At 39.8% G+C, this 26,840-nt stretch overlaps 1 protein-coding gene across 2 annotated transcripts in view; it reads right to left on the bottom strand.

Moving 5' to 3' along the window:
• ACACA (acetyl-CoA carboxylase alpha) overlaps positions 1-26,840 on the bottom strand; it is a 202,836-nt gene that overhangs the window by 125,664 nt on the left and 50,332 nt on the right. For both annotated transcript variants that reach the window (XM_032843244.1, XM_032843243.1), the window contains exons 16-25: positions 25,387-25,521; positions 24,670-24,816; positions 24,151-24,339; positions 23,365-23,465; positions 22,538-22,626; positions 17,961-18,085; positions 10,311-10,424; positions 8,969-9,082; positions 7,855-7,944; positions 6,173-6,291 (exon numbers count right to left, since the gene is read on the bottom strand). In XM_032843244.1, coding sequence (XP_032699135.1) covers positions 6,173-6,291; positions 7,855-7,944; positions 8,969-9,082; positions 10,311-10,424; positions 17,961-18,085; positions 22,538-22,626; positions 23,365-23,465; positions 24,151-24,339; positions 24,670-24,816; positions 25,387-25,521 — 1,223 coding nt within the window. The remainder of the gene's footprint in view (positions 1-6,172; positions 6,292-7,854; positions 7,945-8,968; positions 9,083-10,310; positions 10,425-17,960; positions 18,086-22,537; positions 22,627-23,364; positions 23,466-24,150; positions 24,340-24,669; positions 24,817-25,386; positions 25,522-26,840) is intronic.

Genomic DNA, 26,840 nt, shown 5'->3' with positions numbered 1-26,840 from the left:
AAGACAAATACACACACACACACACACACACACACACACACACACACACCTCCTAGGGCAATAAGCCCTGAGCCTCACTGGAGAGCAAGGAAGAGAACAAGGAACGCTGAATGATCTAGTCTGAGCTCAAGGATCAATCCATGCAAAATACTGGTTGAATTCACTAAAGAGTTGGGCTGATGGAATCTTAGACAAGAGAAATAAATCCTTAAAGCCTGGATAATAATAAACTGTTCTTTTAGTGCAGACCAGCTGTCTTTTTTTTTTAGACCAGCTGTCTTAACTATTCCTACACCAAGAAAATGATTGAAAAAAAACTCACTATTTTAAAAACAATTGCTAACTGGTTACAAGGCATGTTTAAAAAAAAACACAAGAGAGGCTGGCTCTCTTGGCTGGCTCAGTCTGTGGACCATGCAACTCTTGATCTTGGGGTCATGAGTTCAAGCCCCACACCAGATGCAGGGATTACTTAAAATCTTTAAACAACAACAATAACAACAAAAACCCAAAAATCCCCTCCCATCCAAAAAATTCTCATGCAATTGGGAAGAGCATTTAAATATCAGAAGAAACACAAACACACACACATAACATACATATATAGGTTTTCTATTATGTTTAAGTCAGGAAAATCTCCACATTTTCTGCTCAAGTGAAGGTAATTTAAGAAGAGAAGGGTCTATCTATACCAGGAGCTTCCCTGACTGAAACTCTAATAACTGGATCTTCTGGTGAACAAGAGCTGGAGATGTCAAGTAAGCTGCAACTGCAGCTCCCAGAAAAAAACTTACAAGTCTTGGGTAGAAGATCAGGAAGATAACACACCTTGCCTTGACCGAGGCCTACCTAGCAGGAAGGATGATGCAGAGGGTCAGAGAGGTTAGCAAGAAACGGTTCAGTTATCTTTTTCTTTTCTTAAATACTGAGCAGAGTATTAGAAAAAAGCTCACTGTCCAATTATACTGAAACATACAGTAAGTAAACGCCAAGCCAAAGTTTCAGTCAAGCAAAATGAATAAGCACTAGAGATCTACAACATTGAACCACAAGTCAACAGTAACATATTGTACACTTAAACATTTGTTAAGAGGGTAGATCTCACATTAAGTGTTTTTCCCACAGTAAGTTTTAAAGGTATTTGAAATGTCAAGCAATACAAAGTCCCACGATAAATTTAAACAAAAATAAAAAGGCACCAAACATGCTGTCCACATACTAACTGCCCAAACGTGTGCCCAAAAGGGTATCTTCTCCCTTCTTAGAGGGGGCTCCATTCATTTGTAATGGAATGTGCCTGTGTTTTGCCTGCTTCTCTAAAAATCAAAACATGTCCCAATGGGATGGGTCTTCAATTAAAACAGTATCTAAGGCATTTTTCAGAAAAAATACTCTTACTGTCTTCAGTTTGCAGAGAGCCATGTTTCATCACAACCCACAAGAACTAAATCACTAGTCAAATATAAACTGCAAGAATGGAATTCCACCAGGTGACCCTGTATACAACAAGAGACTGTAGTCTTGCTTTGATAGCACTTAGAAAGATACTTGCTTCTAAGGATTGCTGGACAAATTTAGTCTACTTCAAAGGAATGTCTGAGTAGGAATGTGAAAACCAAGTGCCAGGAAAGAAAATGCAAAAAACTGGTGTTAAGAATGGATCTGTTTTCTCCCCCAAGAATTTTTGGTTTGTTAACCCCAACTGGGAAAAATACTATAAAATTCTGTTTTGCCTTGATAAGTAAAATACGTATATTCATAAGCTTGCTATCTGTTCTCATTGAGTAATTTTTAAAGGATGCATAAAATACTATAGTAGAATACCTACAGTATAAGGTGTGGATAATTCCTGTAACTACTAAGAACAAGAAATGTAAGAGGTTTTTGTTGCCTTTTTTTTTTTTTAATCCATCCCAGGGGCACTCCCATTAACATAAATAAAGAGGGCTCAGTGTGATTGTCCTAATTAATTTTTGGTCTAGAGTTGAGCGGTCTATGTGGTTAAGAAGTGCTTAAAATACGGCTAATCTGTATTGATACATGCTATAAGTATAAAATAAACTCTAAATTTCTAAGACTGAGTAGGAAGAATGAAAAGTATCTCATTAATAACTTTTTACTACATACTGAAATGGTATTTTGGATATGATGGGTTAAAGAAAATGTTTTTAAAGGTAATTTTATCTGTTTCTTTTTTGGTTTGTTTGTAAATTTATTTATTTATTTATTTGACAGAGGGAGAGCGAGTGCACAAGCACTGGGTGCAGCAGGCAGAGGGGGAAGCAGGCTCTTGGCTGAGCAAAGAGCCCAATGCAGGACCCCAAGATCACAACCCAAGCTGAAGGCAGACACTTAACCGACTGAGCCACCCAGCATGCCTTACCTGTTTCTTACTACCCTTTTAAATGTGGTCAACTAAAAACTTAGAATTTCCCATATGTGGCTTGCACTGTATTTCTAGTGGGCAGTGCTGGCCTAGTCGTAATAATCCTTAAGTACAGGTGCTCGCCACAATTTTCAAAGATTGGTCCCCTGGAGTTTGGTTCAAAATGAATTAGAATCTTGGTAGTCAGTATTTTAAAAATATTTCCTAAATAATTCTGATAATCATTAATCTAGAGGTTAGTGGACATAAGTGTGTCCCTGAGCCTTATGAGATTGGGAGTGGAACAGATGCTGGTAGATCATCTCCTGTAACTTACTTCTGTAGAATAAAAACCAGTATGCTCACTGCCTGCTTGTTCAAAACAATAATAGGAAAGAATGATAGTACTACAGTTGGGAAAAAAGTTGGAACTTGCCTTAAAACTAGTTAAAATTAAGAGACCCTGGGGTGCCTGGGAGGCTCAGCTAGTTGAGTGTCTGACTCTTGCTTTCGGTGGGGGCCATGGTCTCAGGGTTTTGGGATGGAGCCCCACATGAGGCTCTGCATTGAGCACAGAGTCAGCTTGAGATCCTCTCTCCCTCTGCCTCTCCCCCAAGGCTATGTGCACTCTCTCTCTCTAAAATAAAAATAAATAAACAAAACCTTTAAAATTAGGAGACCTAGAATTCTTTTATAAGATGAGTTGTCCTTTTATAAAGAATTTGACAGGCCTTTGTTCCTGTTTCCTGGGAGAGAAATTCTAAATCCTTGTAATTTCTCAAAAGAAACAGAAGTATCTTCATTATTCATGTGCCCCTTGGATTAAATCTGAGTTTATGCTAAGAGATGAGATAACTCAGCCCAGGGGTTGCTCACTAGAAAGACAAACCGTGTGATTAGAGGGTTGGGGGCTTTGAGCCAGCTGGACCTCTGTGGAGGGGAGAGGGATTAGAGATTGAGTTTAATGTGATCTGTGATTCGATCAATCATGCCACTGTAATGAAACCCTGATAAAAACTCTGGACACTAAAATTTAATAGAATTTTGTGGTTGGTGAACATACAGAGGATGAGTATCTGAATCCAAAGAGAAACAACAGGAAAGCTGTGTTCAGAACCCACGCAGATTTTATACCACGTGTTTCCTCATTTGGCTGGTTCGGATCTTGTGTCCTTTCTAATAAAACTGTGCTCGTAAGTATAGTGCTTTCGGAATTTTTAAGTTGTTCTAGTGAATTATTAAGCTGGATGGAGTCCTGGGAACCCCCAAGTTTGTAGCCAGTTGCTCAGAAGTGCAGGTGGCTTGGGAACCCCACTCGTAGCCCCATCTCAAGTAGGGATCGTTTTGTGAAGGATTGAGCCCTTAACTTGTGTTATCTGATCTAGCTCAAGGGGGTTAGCTTCAGAACTGAACTGCAGTACACCAATTGGTGTCAGAATGAGGTCATAACTTCAAATTGTAACAAAAACATTTGTTAAGGAAAATATAAAATCTTATAAAACTAAATTCAAGTAGTAAATGTATAATTCAGTGAAAAAGCTATACTCTATAATTGAACATATCACTTGGTGATTAAATCTGATAGCACGTTTTACATTCCTAAACTAACAAAAGGACTTTAGCTCTAAAAGGACATTAAAGCAATTTCAATATTTTTCTGGTTTTCACAAAGATTATTTTACCTTTCCTTCTCTTCACCTTTATATCTATACTATTAGTACCACTGCTACTACTACTAACAACAGTCTAGCAGTTTATAATTTTATATACACACAACCAAGGAAGACCGGAGAGAGAAAACGGGATCACAGCCCTGTTCAAGTCTGGTCTTTATCCATAGGGATGTGTATACACCTCAGACATTGGAAGGGGCAAGCATCCAAGTTTTGAAGCCGTATCAGGAATAAACAAGATTCACATCCTTGAGATGGAAAGGTGAGTAAGATTTCTTAACAAACAGTTAAGAGGCATTTCTCTCATTTTCCTTCATCAAACTGGACACGTATCCTCAAATAAAAAGTAGGACAGGGAGAGCAATTCAGAAAGACAAGGGGAGCAATGAGGAGGGAAGGAAATCAGAAGCAGCTGTGCAGCCTGACTACAAATCACTGCCCACAGGGAAGAGGTAGTAGAAAGCAGGAAGAAAAGGAGAATGTCCTGAGAATCACAAAGAGCATTAAGTATAGCGTGTAGTTCCCTACAATTATTCAAGGAACGCAGGAAAAGAAAGAAGACCGAGTGCTGAGCCCATGTGTGCCGTGAGCACTTCGCCGCTCGCTGAAGGACAACCATTCGTTTCTAGAAAATGAGATTCTGAAATCCATGGAGGCAAAAATGTACCGAGATATGCTTGCTAAATCAAGGATATATGCTTTTCTCTGCCAGCCATGAGGTATTTTTGAGGTAGAGATGTGAAAGGATCTTCTGAGACAAAGAAGAGAAGTACTTTTTCTGAAGATGCCTCTGCTCGGCTGCTGACCTCTGCTGGATCAACAGTGGCATCCAGTGGCCGAAAGTCTCAGCACAGACTTCTTTGTCTCTAGGAAGGGTTTCTATCGCTTTGGGTGAAGTAGCAGAACAAAACCATTTCTGTCGTCTATAACCAAGGACCCCCGAAGACACAGCACTTTGTAATACGAAGTGAAGAACCCCAAGGCCATAAAGAAGAAATGGAGGGGGGCAGCTTAAGATTGGCTGTGGTATTTATATCTCCTACGGTATTACTAAAAAGAATGAAAATACAGGAGGGGATGAACGTATGTGTGGGTGGGATTCCTCGGTTTTCACTGCCTCAGAATACTTTAAAAACAAATCAGTGTACAAGATAAAGTATTTTCATCTTAAAACCAAAGCAGTACTGAAACAAATTTCTGTATATACATTTTATTTCTTAAAGGGCTTAGGAAGGGAAAAATAATGGAATTAGCATGGCTTAATTATACCGTTCAGTCAAATTTCAGTTTCCTTCTGAAGTGTGATTTTTAACACCTGATTGAAGTTTCAATTAACCTATAACAAATTTATAGAAAAGCATTCTAGCCAAGTTCGTTTTTTTTTTTTTTAAAGGTAGGCTCCAGCTCGTGGTCTGAATTCATGACCTTGAGATCAAGACCTGAACTGAGATCAAGACTCAGATGCTTAACCGACCAAGCCACCTAGGCGCCCCCACCCAAGATATTTTCATGTTCCAACTGTTTGACTTAAACTGCTTTAAAAAAAAAAAAAAAAAAAAAAAAAGTGATTTTTCTGACAAGATTCCAGCAAATAAAATGCCAGTAAATTCTGACTTGAAAAAAGAAAAGAAAGAAAAGAACTATATTTCCTCAGTGACATAATACAAGGAAACACGAATGATGAAGTAATCCTCAAATTTTTATGCTTTTTTTAAAAAAAGGTTTTATTTATTTGAGAGAGACAGAGAGCACACACACACACTCGAGCACAAGTGGAAGGGAGGGGAGGAGGGAGAAGCAGAGTCCCTGCTGAACACGGAGCCTGATGCGGGCTTGTTCCCAGGACCCTGAGATGATGACAGGAGCCAAAGGTAGCTGCTCAACCAACTGAGCCACCCAGGCAACCCTCAAATTTTTATCTTAATTAGACTATACTCCATCTCTCCAGGTCAACGATTAAAAAAAAAAAAGTGGGTATCAAGAGGCTCTTCTCTCATGATTTAAATTTATTCATTTTCTGCTCTATGTTTCTAGCCAAACCCAAAACCACACGGAACTGTTGCATACATTACTCCCCTTAGCTCCCCTGATACATCTCTGGCTGGCTCAGATGCACATCCCAGTTCAGACTCACCTGTTTGGATGAGATGTGGGCAGCATGAACTGAAATTCCACCACACAGGTGTTGTCCTTAAGCTGGCGATGCTGTACACTGTTAAGTTCATAGGCAATATAAGCCCTTCGAACATAAACCTGGTTAAAAAGTAATCCTCAGTAAATACACTTGGAAAACAGAAACTAAGAGATACTTAGCCCAGGAAAAGGATAGTCCTGAGAAGAGGAATGTAATGAGAAGAAGGCTCCGACCATAAATAACTTGCTTCAATTAATAAAGCTCAAGTCTTAAAACTATACCCATGACTACAAATGGAAATAAAACTAGCCCGCCTCTGCTGGACATCTCTGGCTGGGCCATAAACCTTTCAGACTAACCCAAACTCAGGAGAAGTTTTGATCATTAGTAAAAGTGAGCATATAGAATTGCAACCATTAATTCATGGTGCACAATCATTTCAACAGAAGATAAAAGCAAGTGGCGAGACAAATGAGAGGTATTGGCTCTGAGCCACCTGCAGAGTGAGGGCAGAAGACAGAAACTATTGTTGTACACTTCAACTCTTTGACTATCCTGTATCTTTGTCTTTCCACTGCCCCAGATTATTTTAGATTACTCATATCCCCAAACCGTAGGCAAGAGCGGTACGACATAATGTGACATAATGATCTCACACATACTAACTTGACTCAAGAGTTAAAAAACATAGCAACAGGCTCTGTCACAGCAAAAAACATCAGTCTGACCTTGTGCACTTCACAGCCAATTTGCCAGGCACATAAAATGCTGCATGGGAGTCTATCATGGGAGGTACATAAGGAGACTTCTCATTAAGCGATATGAAAGTACTCTAAGACACTTAGATACTTTTAAAATTTGGTATTTAGGGAGTAGGATACATTACATTCTATCCACAGAATACAAATAAAAAGTAAGCCAAAGGAGCTTGCAACAGATTGTAGTGATGCCGTGTTACATAAGATCATCTAAAACACTCCTCTCTTCTTCATCTTCAAAAAAACATTGACTTGGCAATTTTATAGCAGTATTCAGGGCCTGCAAGTTTTGTGCTTAATGAGGTAGAGTGCTATAGTGGGAACAGAAAAGGCTTTGAGTCGGCCTGATCTGGGTTCAAATGCAAACCCTTCCACTTATTATCTACATAAACATGAACAAGTCTCAAATTCAGTCTCACTTTCTTTTTACTTCATGAAGTAATGGTAGGGTTAAATGAGAAAAAGAGTAAAGCATATTAAACACACACAGCTCATTCAATGTTAATACTTTCTTTCTCATGACAAAATATTTCCTAAGAGCTGCCTGAAAATTCAGACGATAACTAAAATCTATCTTTTTTGGCCCAAATCACAAAAATGGCACATGCTCTGGTCAGCCATATGTTTTTTCATTTATTATTTTTTAGGGAATCCTAAGTTATTATGAAATGAGAGAATCCAAATTATCTGGAAAGTAGAGACTATTGAAAAATGCTGGCAGCTCTTTTCCTGTGATTGGAGCCCAGAATAGTGATTAGTTCAGCTGAAACACTTGAGTAAAGCAAGTGTCTGTTTCAGAGGGAAAAAAGACTCTAAAACACCAACCTTAAGGCCAAAAAAAAAGAACTGATACAATACCACGTGGACAGAAGAAATCCGCTAGAAACCAAAAAAAGGTCACATCGTGTTACTACGAAATCTTACCTCCAGAGCTGCCATCCTCACTACCTGGTTGCTGTGGTAGAAGAAGTTTGGTAGGACATCAAAAATAGACGTTTCAGACAAGATGAGTTTCTGGAAGGCACAGAGACAAGCTTAAACCACTACATCCAAAAGAGAACAATATTTAATTAGCACAATATTTAATTAGCATTTTGAAGCACTCAGAGTAACCCAAGAATTCTGTTACGAGTGTCATGTATGAAACTTACCTTCTTTGTGCTCCAGCTTCCTTAGCCACAGAATGGGGAAAATAATGATACCTAACCTCATGGGTCTGTTGTGAGCATCAGAAGAATATATGTAAAATTCTTAAAAGTAATACACTAACAACACATTTATTAATGACCATAATTAATATCCTTCCTGACATATATTCATACTCAACCTCTCAAATACTGTCTCAATCCTCCACTATGGTAAACCACAGATTTGGACCCCAGTTGAAACCCTCTATTTCAGCTCTGAACCAAATAAACAAGAACATCCTTTCCCCCTCTCTAGGTTCCCCAGAAGGAAATCTGACAGAAAGCCTGAAGACTCCCTTGGCTAGACAGAACAATATTACTTATTTACAGGTAGAAAAATAGAATGTCATTCCTGAGAAAATGATGTTGTCAAAAAGTGATAGTCAAGATCCTTCCAATTAGTAGTAAAATTATCCAATACTATTCTATAAAAGTGGCTCTGTATACAGCTTAATAGTAAGCATTATAATAAAAACGAAATTTAAATAACTTAAGTAATTTTGTCCCTAGAATACTAAGAACTTCCTAGTTACACAACGAATTCAAATATCAGACATTAACCAGTGCAACCACTTAATTCTAGCCCAGAATACTTTCTGGATAAAAAGCACAAGAGGTAAAGACTTCAACAGGACATGTCTATCAAGGCTGGACTATTGTATTTTTAAGCTCAACCACAATTCCAATAGCATTTTTATGAAAAAGAAAAAAATTGTAATTATACATCATTTTAAAAAGTCAAGGCATGAAACCTCACTACACAGAAAATCAAAATAGATCGATTAATTAAATCATGCTTAGGAATAAAGGGGACAAGAGTGCACAATGGTAGAAAAGGACTACATGTATACCTGTAAGTTCTCAATGCAAAACTGATGTCCGTACATGTCAATTGCTGAAAGGAAGATGGACTCTACTTGGTTATGGCGAAGCTCATATGACGGCAAATGGGAGGCAATAAGAACCTAGAGTGAGAGCAAAATAAGAGGGATAAGTTCCTGAGGGAGTGATTATTCTAGCCTCCTATTAGGCAGCTCTGATACAAAAGCAATAAATATAAATCTGTAAGTGCAGGCATCAAAGATAAAACAGAGACCAAGTAAAACAACTTCTAGGTCCTGTAACATAAAGCCAATGCCACCAAATACTGCATCTCGGTTGACTCTCACCATGATTTGCGTTGTGGGCAATTTCCCATGGGGGGGCAGAGGGAGAGAGAGAGAGAGAAAACAGCTTCAATCAAGTTCCCTCAGTGCATGTGATTTACCATTGCAAAGCTGCTAGTCCTGGGGACTGCATGACTAGCTGTTAATTGGGAATCGGGTCTGGCAGGGAGCAGCTGTGGGGAAGGTGGAGGCAACAGAGCTGGGCTTTTGCAAATCCGAAATAGGAGGAGGACTAGCGAAAGCTGCTCTGACAGCCCCAGGTACTTGGTTAGTATCAAGGAGAAGGTGTCGGGATGTAACACCAATGCATGTGAGGAGCAGTGTCACCAACACACAGGGACACGGTGGGACCTGAATAGTCTCAGCAGGTCACTGAGAGGTTCAATAACTTTGAGTAGCTCAGTGACATGGATACAATTGTGGAGAAAGCAGAAGGTCACTGAACAGCTTCAAATGCCGCTTCCTTGTCAATGCCCATGCACTGAAACACAAAGGGAGCGCCACTTCTTGGCTTCCCTGCTGAAACCTTTTGGAATGGAAATGCAAACTACAGGGTGAAACTAACTGGACTTCGCTAGGGTTGTTCTGATTGCTAGCACCTCGGATTCACTGCATTATCTTTCTGCTTCCCATTCTCAATTTTTTCCTACACGCTTAAAAAGTTTTCACCTGCTTCTAAGCTCCCTTTGGGAAGTGAAAAATACTGAATTTATTGCTGTCCCTTAGCTTCCTTTCCTCCACGTGACTCTGGTTTACTATTTCATGGCTCCTAGAAAAGGCAGGAAACGGTAACAGAATTTTATAAGGGGGAAAAAGACTTCTATTTTGAAGAGACTCAATGTTAATGTTTTCCTTTCTCTTTAAAAAACATTATCACATGAAAACATTTGTTCTGAGGGCAATGAGAAGACATATGTAGAAAATTGTTCAATCTTTGTCAGGTGACCGAGTAAAAGCTCACTATTTCTAAGACCACCCAATCCATGAAAACCATTTCTCCCTCCAGATAGCTGACACATGTCCTTACCTGGCGTGCTCGAAGTGCCACTTTGGCATTGGTGGTCTTACTGAGTTGAGTGAGCTCTGTGAGGATATTCAGCAGCTCATCGGTGAGAGTAGGGTCCCGACCGCACAACTGGTCCTAATTGTTAGTGTGAAAAAACATATACACAACCACATTAAAAAGAATTATGGCTAGAACTCTGAAATAGGAAAAGAGGACAAAAACAAAGTAAACATAGCTAGATTAATGAGAAAATGCAAACTTGTTGGGACACCTGGGTGCCTCAGTCAGTTGAGCCGCTGCCTTAGGCTCGAGTCATGATCCCAGAGTCCTGGGATAGAGTCCCACATCGGGCTCCTTGCTCGGCAGGGAGCCTACTTCTCTCTCCGCCTCTGCCTGCTTGTGTGCTCTCTCTCTCTCTCTGACAAATAAATAAATAAAATCTTAAAAAGAAAGAGAGAAAATGTGAACTTGTTATTTTTATCCCAAACAATGTAGTCAAGAAGATTCCAGAGGAAGCCACTGCTAAGGAGAAACCTAAATCTCTCAATCATTCGTATTCAAAATTCCTAGTGAATTTCTTCACAAATCTGCATTGTACTTTTAACGTGAAGAAAAAATCATCGGAGACCATTTAAAGGGGTCAGGGAATTCGGAGTAAAACATAACAGATGAGGCCTCAGAGTTGTAAGAGGTTTTAAATAATATGGGAACTAAAGGCTTTCCTGTTTCCTCTCCTGCTTTTGGAAAGAAGGCAGAATAAGGCAACAGGAACCACTCCACACACCAAATGTTCAGCATCGCAGGAGGGTGCAAAACAGAAGCACAAGAATAAATTATTCATTTAAAAACACACACTAGGGATGCCTGGGTGGCTCAGTTGGTTAAGCGGCTGCCTTCGGCTCAGGTCATGATCCCAGCGTCCTGGGATCGAGTCCCACATCGGGCTCCTTGCTCAGCGGGGAGCCTGCTTCTCCCTCTGCCTCTGCCTACCACTCTGTCTGCCTTTGCTCATGCTCTCTCTCTCTCTCTCTCTCTCTCTCTAACAAATAAATAAATAAAATCTTTAAAAAAAAAAATAAATAAATAAATAAAATAAAAAAAAATAAATAAAAACACACACTAAATAAAAACACCATCTCATATGCTGACAATTCTATACCCGAAATCATTTATCCTCCTGCTATGCCAGGAATCATTCCAGGATAACTAAACATGGTGAATTCTTGGATTAGAGGGAAAAACCAAGTTCCTACTATATAGTCCATGGGTTTATTCAATTAGGTCCTTCCTCTCCTAAAAGTTAAAACTTCTTTTCTTTTTTTTCGTTAAGATTTTATTTATTTATTTGACAGACAGAGAGAGGCAGTGAGAGAGGGAACGCAAGCAGGGGGAGTGGGAGAAGGAGAAGCAGTCTTCCCGCTGAGCAGGGAGCCCTATGCGGGTGTCAATCCCAGGACACCGAGATCATGACCAGAACCAAAAGCAGACGCTTAACAACTGAGCCACCTAGGCACCCCGTAAAGTTAAAATTTCTTAAGAAAAAAATCTCTATCATATTTTGAGGAAAATGTTTCTTCTTCAGTGGGATATTAATTTATTACCTAAATTCATCTGTTATCCACGTAATTTTCACTTAAGCTGAGAAAAGTGTAGATGCGGTTTTTAGAAATGTCTGTCCTTTTCTGAACTTTACAGAGCTATTTATAGAAGTTCCTCACACCACACATAAAATATACATATTTAGGCCTAGTTCCTCTACTTGGAGTTTGAAATTAACTGCCTTTATACTGTAGTGAATTTTTATTCTCCCTCTACTACCAAAAGGACATGAAAGATGACCAGATCCCTAAAGGGTTGCTGTTGCTGCCTTTTGATCTTCTTCCTACCCTAATTATCAGCGTCTTCCCTGAAGAATCTCTATGTCATACTCACCTTCCTCATCTCGGGCATACTCTTGATAGTCCCCTACCTGCCTTCCACATCACAGGGTAAACAGTTCTAGAGTACTCAGCACGACTATGCTGGGAAAAAGGCTTCCCAAACATTTTCTTTCTTTTTTTAAAAGATTTTATGTATTTATTTATTTATTTGAGAGACAGTATATGTGCAAAGAATCTCAAGCAGACTCCATGCTGAGTGCAGAGCCCAGTGGGGGCTCGATCTCACAGCCCTGAGGTCCTGACGTGAGCCAAAACCAAGGGTGGAACGCTCAACCAACCAGGCCATCCAGATTCCCTTTCTCAAACATTCTGAAACACGAAATACTTTCTGGTTCTCCAATCCACCAACCAGAAGTTGCTCCAAGAGTCCAGAGTTGTAAAACACATGATGGGATTTGTAGTTAAGGAAGTGCAAGTATTGTTTTCACCTGCTAATCACAGGTAACTCACTGATGTGAGTGGGAAGTTCCACCTGTTTAGTGCAGGGAATTCACTGACCTGAGAGGGGAGGAAAGAAGCAGCTAATAGGTAACTATAAATCCAGGGTTCAATTGAGCATGGAGTCAGAGACCAGAGGGCCTCTCCACCTACTGCAGGGCATACAAAGGAGGGAGAAAAATGCAGCTAAGTTGCATCTTTTGTTGAGAACTAAGGAGCAAAAAAGAATTTCAAAGGCATATATAAAATGACCAGGGACAGACCACAGGAAGACAGAAGAACAGACAGGAAACAGCTGATAGGGAAACCGAGGCAAGTTTTTCCTACAAAATCCCTCTTTTCCTAATATTCCTAATAGAGAAAAATATTCCTTTCTGAGGTTCTTACTCCATTCATCAGAAAGACCCACTGAAAGATCTAAAAGCCTAACAGGTGTCCCCAGTAATGAAACTCAGCTGCTCTGCAAACAGCCAGACTCAAGTCTCAACATCTAACAACAAAATAAAATATGACAAAATAAGAACATTAGCTACCTACTTATATCAGACACAACAGCTTTGATATGGAATGTTTTTCCTTGAAAGGAAACCCAGGTTTACCTTTTGAGATGAAACTAAAATATATACCCAAAAATTGAGCTATCCTCTTGTCTAACTATAGATCCTGTTCTAACTTAACACAGAAAACCACCTTTTTAAAAAAACCTTTTTTTTTGTTTGTTTCATTTTTCCACTATGAGAGAAAAGGAAGGAGAAGGGGGTAGGAAAAAAGAAACAGTATCCAAAAGAAAAGTGAACTATGGAGATTTTTAAAAAATAATTGGGAAGTAATTATTCATTCACAATCACCAGCTCACAGTCCTCCCGGGCTCCTTGTGATAAAGTACAGAAACCAAACCTTCTTGTCCCTTTGGGACAAGAAGCAGCAAATACAGTATCAATAAACCATTACCTCCATTAGTTTATCCTGACTTGGATTTTCCATTCAAATATTATTTTCTCCATTGTCATCATGAGTATTTAGAAAGAGACTGACATTAGAAAATCACATATAAGATAACCTTCTCCACCTTCTCTTGTCCTTGACCTGGACAATGTTCAGGTCCTAAAAGAAACTGTCAGGGACTAAAGGCCATTTTAATAGTTTATGGCCCTCTAGCCTAGAGACAGCCTTCCAATGGGAAGCCCAAAATCATCACCTAATTCTGGTGAACACTTTGTAACAATGACATTAAATAGTGACTATGTCAGCAGATGTGTTTCCTCAATATAAAGAGGTTCTTTTAATGAGCCTACCTGCTGGTTCTGGAATTACAGGTTACTTGCATAAATTTGTAGGCCAAAGTTAACATAATTATTCAGTAATGGTTAAGACTGGTATCACACACTTACTTCTTATATTTACTCTTAACTTGGATGATGGCTAACAACAGGGAATATTTCAGACTTACAGAAATTTAACGAGCATGCTTAAGTGTCAAAACCATCAAAGTTATGCAGCTGACTGCGAGGAAAGCCCAACATAATCCAACTTGATCTTAGCATCCTAAGATTTGAAGGCAATTCAAAACCAAATGTGACTGATGTGTAATGCTCTCACGACACTATTGTTCAGGTGGGTGAGGCACTAACCCCAAAATCAGCAATGGACTAGTAATTTCTTCCAGACACAGGTGGACTTTTTGACATTCCAAGGATTTCATGGGACAGGTTTAACAAGACATTGTTAATATCACCCTTATTCAGTAAACTTGGGTTCACAGAGAAAGACGACTTCCTTATTTACATACTGGATAAAACTATTTGCAGTCATGTTAAGAGGAAGAAGGCAAGGCTCCGCATCTAAACCAAATCAGAGGCTCACAGGCCCAGCATTACTCATGAGGAGCATGGTTTGTATCATGTTCATGTGGACCATTCCAGAAATAACATATAAGTAGTGAAGGGAGGACTACTCAGCATCAAGGTGGCTGACTACTGGATACTTCGCCATCTCGACCGCTGCTACAAGGATTTTGATAATTTTTATTGGTGCCAAACTGCTTAATTTGGCTACACAACCTCTTAAATAAGGGCACCTAGGTGGCTCAGTTGGTTAAGCATCCAACTCTTGATTTTAGCTCAGGTCTTCATCTCAGGGTTGTGAGATAGAGCCCCGTGTCTCATTAAGACTCTTTCTCTCCTCCCCACTTGAGCTCTCTCTTAAAAAGAAAAAAAAAAAAAATCATAATAACCTCTTAAGTAGAGCTTTCATAAAAATAAATTTGGTCTTCCAGCCTTCGGTTTTAATCAAGGCACCATGTTCCTCCAAATGGAGGAAAAATGATGAGACTAGCATTTTACTTGGTATTCTACTTTCCAGATAGGGGGAAAGATTAGAACAAATTTGGTCCAGAGTCCTTGAAGCAAGATAGTACTAGGCACTATGCTAATACATGCCTGGAGGCGAGGAGGGCTTCTTTGGAGCAGCCCACATTTTCTAACACTGATTCACAGAAACCTGATTGTCTTGATCCCTCCCTCTGGGTTCAAAAGCCCAGAAATCATCATCTAGCTCAGCAAAGCACACCATCAACAATTCCACTTCTAGAAAGCAAAGATTGAAATGCTGGGCACATAACCATCAATCAGGAAGCCAAGGTAAGCAGAGAAAGGGGAAGTGGCAGAGAACACAAGCTGGGGAATTCAAATGCTACCATGTCCAGGTGATGTCTGTAAAAGACCTAGAGAAAGAGTGAGCCAAGCCAGTAAAATAGCTCTTACCAGCCACCAACATTAATGCAGACATGGGACGGGGTGATGGCTGTGAGACCTGACCATTACCAGGGAAGGAATGAGGAGACCCACATCTGATATTCAGTAGTATCAGGTCAGAAGGGAGCACCTTTTGAGCTCTCATTCCTGCTGCATAGGACATGGCTAGCTGACCCTCAGCTCGAGCATATCAATTAACTTCTTGTTTTCCAAATCTCTAAGATAAGGTGAAAGCAGCTGATATTTCAAAAGAAATTCAATGATATGAAAGCCTACAGAACCTACTTTGTTTACTGAGTTTTGGTTTGTTGTTTTTGTTTTAAGAAAAATGTGAAATGCCGAAATAAAGAGAAGGACAAATCCATCTTTCTGGTTCACATTTTCAACCTTTTCCTCTTCCTCTTCCTCCTCTCTCCCCCACTCCTCCGCATCCACCCTATTCATCCGAACCCAAATACTAACAACAGCTCTTTTCTCCAAAGAGCTCAGCCTGTTGGAAAGAAAGTTCGGGCACTATCCATGCAGGTAAGAAGTAATCAGGATGACAAGGTGGGGAAAAAAGAACAGCAGCAAGTCAGAGTCCCATTGGCTTCTGCCTGTCCTGACTGGCAAAGGCAGAAAGCAAAGCCTCAAACCAGTTCTCTGACAGGGCCCAATGCCTCTGCAGCACCCCCCGTGTAATTACACACTTGAGTGACTGGACTCTGAAGAAAATTGAAGGCCTGAGCTCCGAACAGCTGCCATTTTCTCTCTCCATCACACCAGCGTGATTACTTGAGAAATGAACAGCCCCGGCTCAAAGCTACTCCAGAATTCTCAGAGGAAATATGGCTCCGTGTTCCAATAATGAGATTCTTAAGGCAAGCGTTACTTACAATCACTCCGCAAAAGGAGCGAGCCGAGCCCCTATATCTTACAAATTAGAATTTAAGAAACCCAGCGACAGTCTTGGACGATCATTACTCTTCTGCTGCTCCAAGGATTCTGGGCTTTGGTCTATTTTTAGTGCAGAAAACTGTTAAGTCCTTAAAAAGGTAATCATAATAAAATGAAAACTCACCATCATTAGCTCCCTAAAAAGGCAAATACACCCCATTTTAGGTCCAAACTGAGAGATTCTTCCACTCCCTCGTTACCCTTTTCTGCCAGAAAGTCTTGTTTTATCCAAATGAGAATTAGCAATCCGTGTATTGAAATAAAAAACAACAACAAAAACAATAACAAAAACCAACTAACTAGTCAGAGATTTCTTCCTTTGTTTGACTGAGGAAAAAAAAAATCAGCAAACTGCCATAGATAAAAGCACTTCTTTGCCAAAACCTGTCACTTAGGGGAGCTGAAGTATTATATAGTGCTGATACATATTTTTTCCTTTCAAATATATCTTCTGATTTCCCCACCATCTAGCCATTCTAGGGTAGCGAAGGTAATGAGCTCTCCTTATAATTACATGTTTTTAAAAGTGACTATTCTAAAAAAATGTTACATCCTTGAGAGTTAACCAGGCTAGGCATATATGAAGTTGTGGCACTACTCTTAACCAGAAATGTGAGCTAGTTAGTTTCCCTTTATTCTTAACTATGAAATAAAAAACCACAGTGACTATTTATAGTTTTGGTTTTTTTTTTTTCCTTCCAAGAAGAATGATGGAATCAAGGTACCAAGAATGCCAATTCCACAAAGGGACAATCGAGGAAATTCTAGGAGTGAAAGGTACTTTGGTCCCCAAAAAAGACTAACAGATAGTAGCCAGTTAGTTGTACATGGGGTAGGGACTCTAAGAATAGTCCTATTGTTCTCCAATTCCTAGAACTAACTCAACTGGAAAACTCTAGGAGTGAAGGACTTACAAACCATCTTTTAAAATCCTTAAGTTCAAAGTCCACAGAACTTTTACCCATTGGTCAAATGTACATTAATTCTAATCACATTTACTAGTCTCACCTCTATTTGCCACTTCTACTAATTCTCGTATTATGAGGTTATGGGGACAAAAGCATATATCCATTACCAGTACAAGAATCTGAGCTTAGGGTTCCATGTAAGTAAAAGAGAAAGGGACCCAAAGAAATTGCAGAGTAAATTTAAATTTCTTTGGTGGGAGGGGCAGTACTGAAATTTTAACACTACGTTTTGTTCTTAAGTTTGGGGACTTAAGAGCCCTTGCAGATACCCATGGAACAAACAAGAGTTATCATGACAAAGTATACTGGCTAGGTAAGAGTACATTTTAAAGCTACTGTCACAAGTGACAGCAGGAATGGGGAAGCACAAGGCATCTCTAAGCAGAGTCAAGAGATCGGAGTTTTTATGTGTGACTGCATACACAATAGCCAGAACAATCCTTTCCTGACTGGGGCAGGTTCCTTCAGGTCAAGGACAGAGGGAGAGGGTAAGAAAATTGTTCACCGACAACCCAAGCACCACTCATCCCCCAATTACAAAAGACAAGGAGCTTTTCCTTTGACCACAGAACCTCAGAAGGAGAAATGCTTTCTTCACATTAACCATCCTTACAGGTTTTGAAAAGTAGTACTCACAATGAGCATTGTGACCAGAAGATTCTTCTTGGTGACTTGGGCATGAGAGAAGATATAGTTCAGTACTGCGTTCATGTCACTCTTGTTCTCTTCTCGAAGGGCGAACACGCATTTGTCATAGTGACCTGCAAGCAGCAAAAAGAACTGGTCCTCATCCATTGGGTGAATGTTCACAGTTACCTGCTATTTTTTTTATAGGCTTCACCTGATAAGCAGTGAGAGGAAACATCTTAAGAATTTTCTTGGATAAATTTGTACAGAATTGGCAGTGAGGTTTAGTAAAAGAAACGCTAGACTAGGGAGTCCAGCAATCTGGTCTAGGACCGGGGATCATAACCTAGCTCTGTTACCAATTTCCTTTGTGCTTCTTGGCAAATCACTTTACCTCTCTGAGCCTCATTTTCATCCTGCCCCCCCCTGCCCCCAAAAGGAGTGGAGGAAAAGTAGGTCTTAGAGACTGGGTGGGTGGTGATAATTCCAACCCCCGTCCTTACTCTAAACTCTCTCATTTAGCTTCCTGAAATGATTTCCTTAGCAGAGAGGGTTCTGCTGCTTAAAAAGCTTGATGATCCTTAAAGTCGACCCCCAGCTTGAGTTTCTGGTTTCATGTTTGACTCACTGAAAATGTTTCACCCTACCTATAAGGAACAGTTTTAGCTCAAAAATAAAACCATACTAACCTGTCAATATCTACAAGAGGCGACGGTTGCTACCTCTGAAATCAACATTTTCCCCTGTGAATACATCAAACAGCTGAGCAATGCCTAGGCTTCCAAATCCAAACTAAGGCAGAGATCAAGGAGAACCCTGAATTAAGTCAAAAGGTCTGCAGGGAGGGTACGGTTATGCATATTTTCACTGGCCCTTCATAACGCCACCAGGGGCAGGTTAGGTCTAGCCGGGAAAGCTATGCTTTGCAACAGAAGCATAAGCTTCAGCTTTTAGTGATATCCACTGTGGGATACAATATTCAGTTCTTCAGAAAACAGCTTACCTCAGAATTAAATTTCCAAGTAAAGGAGAATTAGTGTTCGAAAAGTCTCAAGGTCGGAATTTTATAAAATCGTGAAAATACTAAAGGATTAATGACCTCAGTTCAGATTCCATGTTAAGTTACAAACCAGAACAGTTCGACTGTAATCGCATGGATTCCTAGAATACTGAGCACATTCAGTCAAGGATAACTTGGCTGTGTTTTAAATATTAGAGACTGACATGAGGTTTTTTGGGTTTTGTTTTTTGTTTTCTTCCCCAAAATGAAACTAAATGTATTTGAATAACAGTGGGCTACAATATTTAGGAGCTGAAAATTTCCTACAAGACCCACTGAGAACAAATAGAGGCCATTTAAGAACTGGTTGGCCTATACATATTCATACTTTCTCCAACCAAGACAGCTGGGAAGAGACAACAGAAATATGTCTTGGTAAAGGGATTTACTAGGACCAGGAGAAATAAAAAGACTATTTACCCAGGGAAGAGACAGCAAAGACCCTAAGCAGAAAGAAAGCAATGATACCAACTGTTATCTTTTTAAAAAATTTTTATGGCGAAACATATATGCAGAAGAATAAACACCCTGGTAACTGCCATCTATCTTAGAACATTTTTAATGATCTTTGAAGGATCCTACGTGCTCCCCTCAGAAACAACTGCTAAGCTGAATTTTATGTTACTCATTCTTTGACTTTTCTTTACATTTATTCTATTTATCTCTCAATGTTACGTTCTTGAAATTTATCCTTTTGTTCCTATGTGTAACTTGGTTCATCTACTTTCACTGTACAGTAATCCATTGTAGGAATATACTAGAATTCAATTATCTATCCTACTTGTCTAAGTTCTAATTGTTTCCTGTCTTTTTCGCTATTATGAACAATGCTACCACGAGTAGGCCTTATACGTAAGAGTTTCTCTAGAGTCTTATTATCTAAGGGTAAATTGCTAGGTTGAAGAGTTTTTTGGTTTTTTTAAGATTTTATTTATTTATTTGACAAAGAGATAAAACCAGAGAGCACAAGCAGGGGGAAAGGCAGAGGGAAAGGGAGAAACAGGCTCTGCACTGAGCAGGGAGCCTTATGTGAGGGGCTTGAACCCAGGACCCTAGGATCATGATCTGAACCAAAGGCAGATGCTTAACCATCTGAGCCATCCAGGTGCCGGGTTGAAGAGTATTTTTAAAAGTTCAACTTTATTACGTTCTGCCGAACTTTTCCAAAGTGGTTTGTACTTTCGAAATTTGCACTGTCGCTTATAGAAGCTGTGGAAGATGATCTGACTTTTTAATTTTTGCCAGGCTCATTTTTCCTCACATTTCTCTAATTACTAATGAGCTTGAACGTCTTTTCATACATTTGTGGATCATTTGTATTCTCCCTTTTGTGAATTATCTTTTGCCCATTTTTCTATGAGGTTGTCTTTTACTAACACCCTTTGCTAGGTGCAGGTTTTGTAAATACCTTCTCCCACCTTGTAGCTTATTTTTCAGTTTTTTTTTTGGGATCTTTTCATGAATAGAACCTCTTAAATGGGGTCAAAGTAATCAACTTTTTTCCTGCATAGTTTGCACCTTGCATGCCTTCTATGACAAAATCTTCCCTACCTTGAGGTCATGAGATTATTCTCCTAAAAATTTAATAGTTTTGCCTTTATAGAACATGTTTAAGTCTTTCATTTTAATTCATCTGGAACTGATTTCTGTGTATATGATTTAAGGTAGGGATCCAATTTCTTTTTTGGTTTTGTAAATAAATAAGACATTGCAGTAGTATATCATTTCCTGAAAAGTCTATCCTTTGCTCATGATCTATAATGCCTGTTGTGTTATTATGTAAATTTTCATATATGTGTGGACCTGCTTCTAGGCTGTTACATTCCATCAGTCTATTAATCTGTCCCTACACTAGTATCACAATCTCTTCATTAATATGAGTTTATATTAAATCTTGATATTTGACTGGACAAATCCCCCCACCTTGTATTTCTTTAGAAGTGTCTTGGTTATCGTCAGACTTATCTTTCATGTACATTTTAGAATTAGCTTGACAAATTCCATGGATATTCCCTACTAGGATTTTTGCTGGAACATTGACAAATCTATAGATGAATTCAGGGAGAACCAATACTTTGTAAATATATATTAATCTAAGACTGTGATATTTATTTAGATCTTTATTATTGTTTACTCATTATAATTTTCTTCCAAAGAGGCTTGTACATTTTTTGTTAGACTTATTCCTTAGTATTCCATATTTTGGGTTGCTATTTTAAATGGCCTACTTTTCTAAACTGCTCTTCCAAACAACTGTTGTACTATAGAGATATACAAAATTCAAACATACATTGGATTTTATTTATTGACTTTTGCATATGACAACCTTGTTAGACTTTAATTCTAATAATAAATATGTGGATAATTTGAGGTTTTTCAGGTAGACATCATATCTAATAGTGGCAGATATATTCCCTACTCCTTTCTAGTTCTCATACCTTTAAGTGCTTTTTATCTTACTGCACCAGCTCAGACATTCCATATGATGCTAAATAGCAGTGAGAGCCGGTGCCCTTGTCTTACTTCTACCTTAAAGGGTATGCTCTCACTTTTAATTTTACCAGTATGCATAAAGTTTCCTATGGATTTTTTTCTGGGGGAACTTTACATGTTTAAAGAAGTTCCATTTTATTCATCATTTGCCAAGAGTTTATTTATCATGAATGAATATTAAATTCTGTCAAATGTTCCCCCCCCATATCTTTAGATGACCATGGTTCTTCCTCTTTGAATCTCCTAGATGATAAATTACAGTAGTTGGTTTTTCCAATATTAATCAAGCTTGCAGTAGTGGGATAAAGACACTTTGGTTGTGATGTATTATTTTATACATTGCTGGATTTCGTTTGCTAATTTTCACTTGAGTATTTTTGCTGTTTACGGGTGGCACAGCCACCCTCTCAAAGATGCAAAAGAAAGCAAAACCTGTGAGAAAACGTTAAGTAGTATTTCAAATTCTATGATGTTTCACTGCCACCTTGTGGCAGGAAGCAGTATCAGCAGCACGCCGCTTTTAAAATCCCAGCTAGAGGTGTTTCACATTTAGAGACTTTATACATCATTTAATGAAGCTCTTCAGAGAAAGCCAGGGATAAATTCCACTGAAATGATACACTGAAAAGTAGTGGAAAATCTGAGCCCTTTTCAGATGACTGTGGCTCAATCCGTGGATTAGCTGCCAAGAGGCAAGCTCTTCAGATAGTTTTTCAATTTCAGCCTGGTCATGACTCAACCAACTCTCGCTGAACAAGGTCAAGATGACATCAACAGGGAATACTAATCTCTACTAGAAAAATTATCGCCGCTCTTTCCCAGAAGCACTACCAGAGTCACAATCTCATCAAGCTGTGTTTTGTTATCCTTTCTTGGGCACTAGTGGGATATGGAGGTTTAGTTTTTAAGGAAAGGGTGACAGGAGGACGAGTTTTGTTCGTGTCCAGGTGTTAGTGACAGGGAGAACTGGCTCAGCGGCTGCACAGTCCTACAGGGAAGCCTTTTCAGAAACAGTCCTCAGGAACAGGCTTACCGTTCTGGAACTGGGTCTCTACTCGCAGGTACTGCCGCAGCAGATCCATCACCACAGCCTTCATGTGGCCCCGGATGCCACTTCGGTACCTAGGCAGCCGGAAAAAAAGTCTCCACTGAAAAACCCTATAGACCGACACAATTAAATAACAGACTATTTAAATAATAAGCCCAGAGTCCAGGTTCACTTTCTAGATTTCCTACTGCACCGCTTTCCCTCTGAATTCTAGGGCAGGGGCCAGCCTAAAATCAACTAACTGGATCAAGTTAAATTCTAAGCCTCCTATATCTCTCTATAGACAAGGTTGTTTTTGTTTTTGCTTTTTTTAAGAGAGAGAGAAAAAAGGAGGACAAAACAAACCCCCCAAACCACTTGCTAGCCCCACCTAACAGCACTCTGATTCAGTTCCCACTGCTAAGTAGGAATGATCACTACACTCCTGAAATGGCTAAGGGCTATCTGAAAAATTTATGAGCATCTCAAAGTTGAAAATGTTCTGTCAATGTTCCTTCAGTCCAACAGTTGGCTCCATAAGCTAAGAAGAATGAATGTCGTACTCAACCCTATGACAGAAGAAAAATCGGGAGTTTCATCAAAATTGCAAGGAAAAAGAAAGCGATGAAATTTCTGTGACTTAATACTCAACAGAATGATGCAGACTAGAAAGAAGTCATCAGGAATATTTTAGCTCACAATTCTAAGATACGTAGAAGATACAAGGTATTTTCTAAGATACAAGTGCTAGTTTCTCTAGTCAAACCTGAGGTAAATCTCTTGGTGACCACTTAGAAGAAAGGAATCTTTCTTCTGGAGTTACATGTAACTACCTCTGTACCAGCTGGACAATGCTCTGGGTGTTCATGAAGAAGACTTCCCGCTCAGATTTCCGGTTCAATGTAGCTGCATGGCTATCTAGGATGTTGGCAATCTAAAGCAGAAGAAAGAGGAAAAAAATGAACCCAACCCAACAAAGGGACCCAAAGTATTAGCCTTTGTAGGATCGCCACTAGTAATCTCAATTATAACACGATCACATCTATCTTTAATGTGTTGGGAACAGCTGGATGTTACTGGGCTTAGTTTCAGAGGCTTGTGTTAAATGAGCAACTTTTATTTCTTTTCACCCTTTCCCAGATGAACTAATGAGTGTATCACAAAAGATACCACCCTACCAGAGGCCCTTGATAGGCAGGATATACTTATGGTCATGGTCCGTACTTTATCCCCTACTTGCCTAGCTTAACTCCCTAATGTAAATTAGCAAAGGTTAAGGAGCATGCTGCCGGTGTGGTAAGGAAGTCGTTGCTAATAAAACTACAAATATCCCTCTACTTTACATTCACAAAATTCCTCTGATTAGAGCACAGGCCCAAGAATAAACCTCTATGAAATACATCGCCAATAAGTTTTCCTCGTAACCACAAACACTTTATATTTTACATCTAGTTCTTTTGTTATTGGGCTTATATCCTGAGACACTTTTGTGAAGGGCACAACACTCAAGACTGCAAAAGCACAAGCTCCAGAGAAAGGATCCAACCAGGAAGGAATCTTACAACGTGAACTCCAGAACTGGTAGCTAGTAGAGAATGACAGTGTCACTCTCTAAATACCTGCTGGCTGGGAAACTGACAGAGGACTGATGTGATGTTGCTAGCATACTGAGCCATTTCCTTCTTGATAGACTTCTCCACGTTGGGGGGAATACGGCCAGAGACACTGGTCATGATATCTTGCAATTCTAGGAGGGGCAAGGAGGGATCTCTGAGGGTCTTCATCAACCGCTCTACCCAGTCTTTTACCTGAGAAGAAAGTAATAAAATAAGATCCAGACAAAATTAACACAATCCCTCAAAGTGATATATCTGAATTCAGTACCATACAGTATTCACTGTGAAACTCTAATACAAGCATCTAACACTGCCCTTTTTCCCTGGTTTAAATCCCAATTAAATGTGAAGTCAGTAACACAGATAAGAAGCAAGGATTTAAAGACTTCAAATCCCATAAATCAAGGTCTCAGGCCAAACAACTTTCTTTCCCTCCCTCTAAATCCTCATGTGATTTTTAAACTATCTTGGAGAACAGGTACCCTATTTGTACATTCTTTCCCCAACAGAAGTGATTCATACCCTGCTGCTAAAAAAAGGATCTGGAAGGCAGTATCCATTCATTACGTTGACCAGATTATCCAGGACATAGTGGAACACTCGATGGAGCTTCTCGCCTCTGAGGGCTGTGCTCTGGATCCGTGGGAGACTACCCGTGTGAAGCTCAGCCTGCCAATGCCAACGAGAGAGCAAGTCACCCACTACCTTCTATGCAGCTTACACACACACCACTGCAACTCAGATTCATCATTCACAATCAAGAAGTTCCTTTATTGTACGCAGCTACAAGGAGAGAAGTCAGTGGACGGAGTGTCATGAAGAAATCATAGAATCTTAGCATTGTAGTAATTCTTGCGAAGTCTAATTCCATAACACTATAGGCATAAATAGAAGGCAGGAGATCAGAGGGAAAGAAGCTTAAGAAAACTAAGCACTGGGGCGCCTGGGTGCCTCAGCTGGTTAAGCCACTGCCTTTGGCTCCGGTCATGGTCCCAGAGTCCCGGGATCGAGTCCCACATGGGGCTTCCTCTGCTCTGCGGGGAGCCTGCTTCTCCCTCTCCCTCAGCCTTTCCCCCTGCTTGTGCTCTCTCTCTCTCTCTGTCAAATAAATAAATAAAATCTTTAAAAAGAAAAAAAAAAAAAAAGAAAACTAAGCACTGAAATCATCTGCCCCTCCAAGCTACCCCTACCACGTAATCAGCTCTTGGAGAGCAAAATTAAAAGTACCTTCCTACTCACCTGTTGGACCTTGCTGGGGTTGTCCAACTGCATTTTGGCTATTACGCAGCCAGGGTCAAGAGCTGCTCCAGGCCGTTTGACATAATGGATACAGCCAGACTCTGCAGCTGTTAAGGTCATTACCATCTTCATCACCTATAACGAAAAAAATAAAATTAAAGAGTTTACCTCTCTTTACACAGATGAATGATTTAGAGAAGCTAGTTTTTCCCTCAGCATCTAAGTCATACTAGCTCTAAATCAGTCCAGAAAAATGAGAAACCTGAAACCTCTAAGAGCATACGGGAAGGCAATTAGAAAATCTCTCAGGACCTAGTTTTAGGGATTAAGGACAGCTACTGACATTTCCTGTTTCTAATGTTTAAACTGATTTTGCCATAGTTTGTGTGTGTGAGTGTGTGTGTGTGTTTTAAGATTTTATTTATTTATTTGAGACACACACACACACACACACACACAGTGAGAGAGGGAACACAAGCAGAGGGAGTAAGAGAGGGAGAAGCAGGCTTCCCACCAAACGATGAGCCCAATGCAGGATCCCAGGACCCTGGGATCATGACCTGAGCCGAAGGAAGCTGCTTAATACGACTGAGCCACCCAGGTGCCTCTGTTTTACTTGTTTTATTCTTAGACTGATTAACGATTTAGCCTCCTCATACCCATGGATTTAGGCGCTCAGTCTGTCCACCTTAGATTCCCATGCCAAAACCTGAGAGTTATTCTTTACTCCTCTTTCTCCCTAACCCAATTACCGAGGCCAGCCAAGGACCTCTTCTAAATATCTCTCAGAAATCTTCCTCTCTTGCCATCTCTTTGGTTTAGGCCCTCACCATGTCTGGCCTAGAGTACTTGAAAAACCTCCCAGCAGAATACCCTACCTGATACACACCCTCAACAAGGTCACTAAATGCAATCATTCTAGAGTCCAAATCTCAGTGTGTCATTCTTCTGTATAAAATCCTTCAGGGACTCCTCACTGCCTCTGGGATAGTAGCAACATCTTGGTATGTCTCATAAGGTCCTTCATGACCAAGTTCTGATTACTTTAGCATCTTGGCTTGCCACTTCCCATTTAAACTTAGTCCATTCTCAAGCAGTACAATATGCCCTTGCAGTTCCCTAAATATACTACACTCTCTTCTGTGCCTTTGCACACTTCCCTTTCCACATTTACCGTGCCCTTTTTCACCTGGTATATTACTATCTACCTTTCAAAAGTAATATCGAAGTCCTCTCTCTTTCAGAAGTCCTCCCCTACTACCCATCACATAAACCAGCTGCACCCCAATCTGGGTTAAGTGGCCCCTGAACTCTGTGCTTAGCTCGCTCAGAATCCATATTTCATTACTTGTCTGTTTTGTGGCCCCACTCCACCTATCATATTTTTTTCTGTATAACCTGCACTTAGCATGATTCCTGACTCAGTAAGTGCCATTGCTCAGTATCTATCTTGG

The sequence above is a fragment of the Lontra canadensis genome, unplaced genomic scaffold, assembly GCF_010015895.1.
Source record: "Lontra canadensis isolate GAN:19392208 unplaced genomic scaffold, GSC_riverotter_1.0 scaffold137, whole genome shotgun sequence".
NCBI lineage: Eukaryota > Metazoa > Chordata > Mammalia > Carnivora > Mustelidae > Lontra > Lontra canadensis.
Note: the sequence above shows the minus strand (reverse complement) of the source record. Positions and strands in the feature narration are given on the sequence as shown.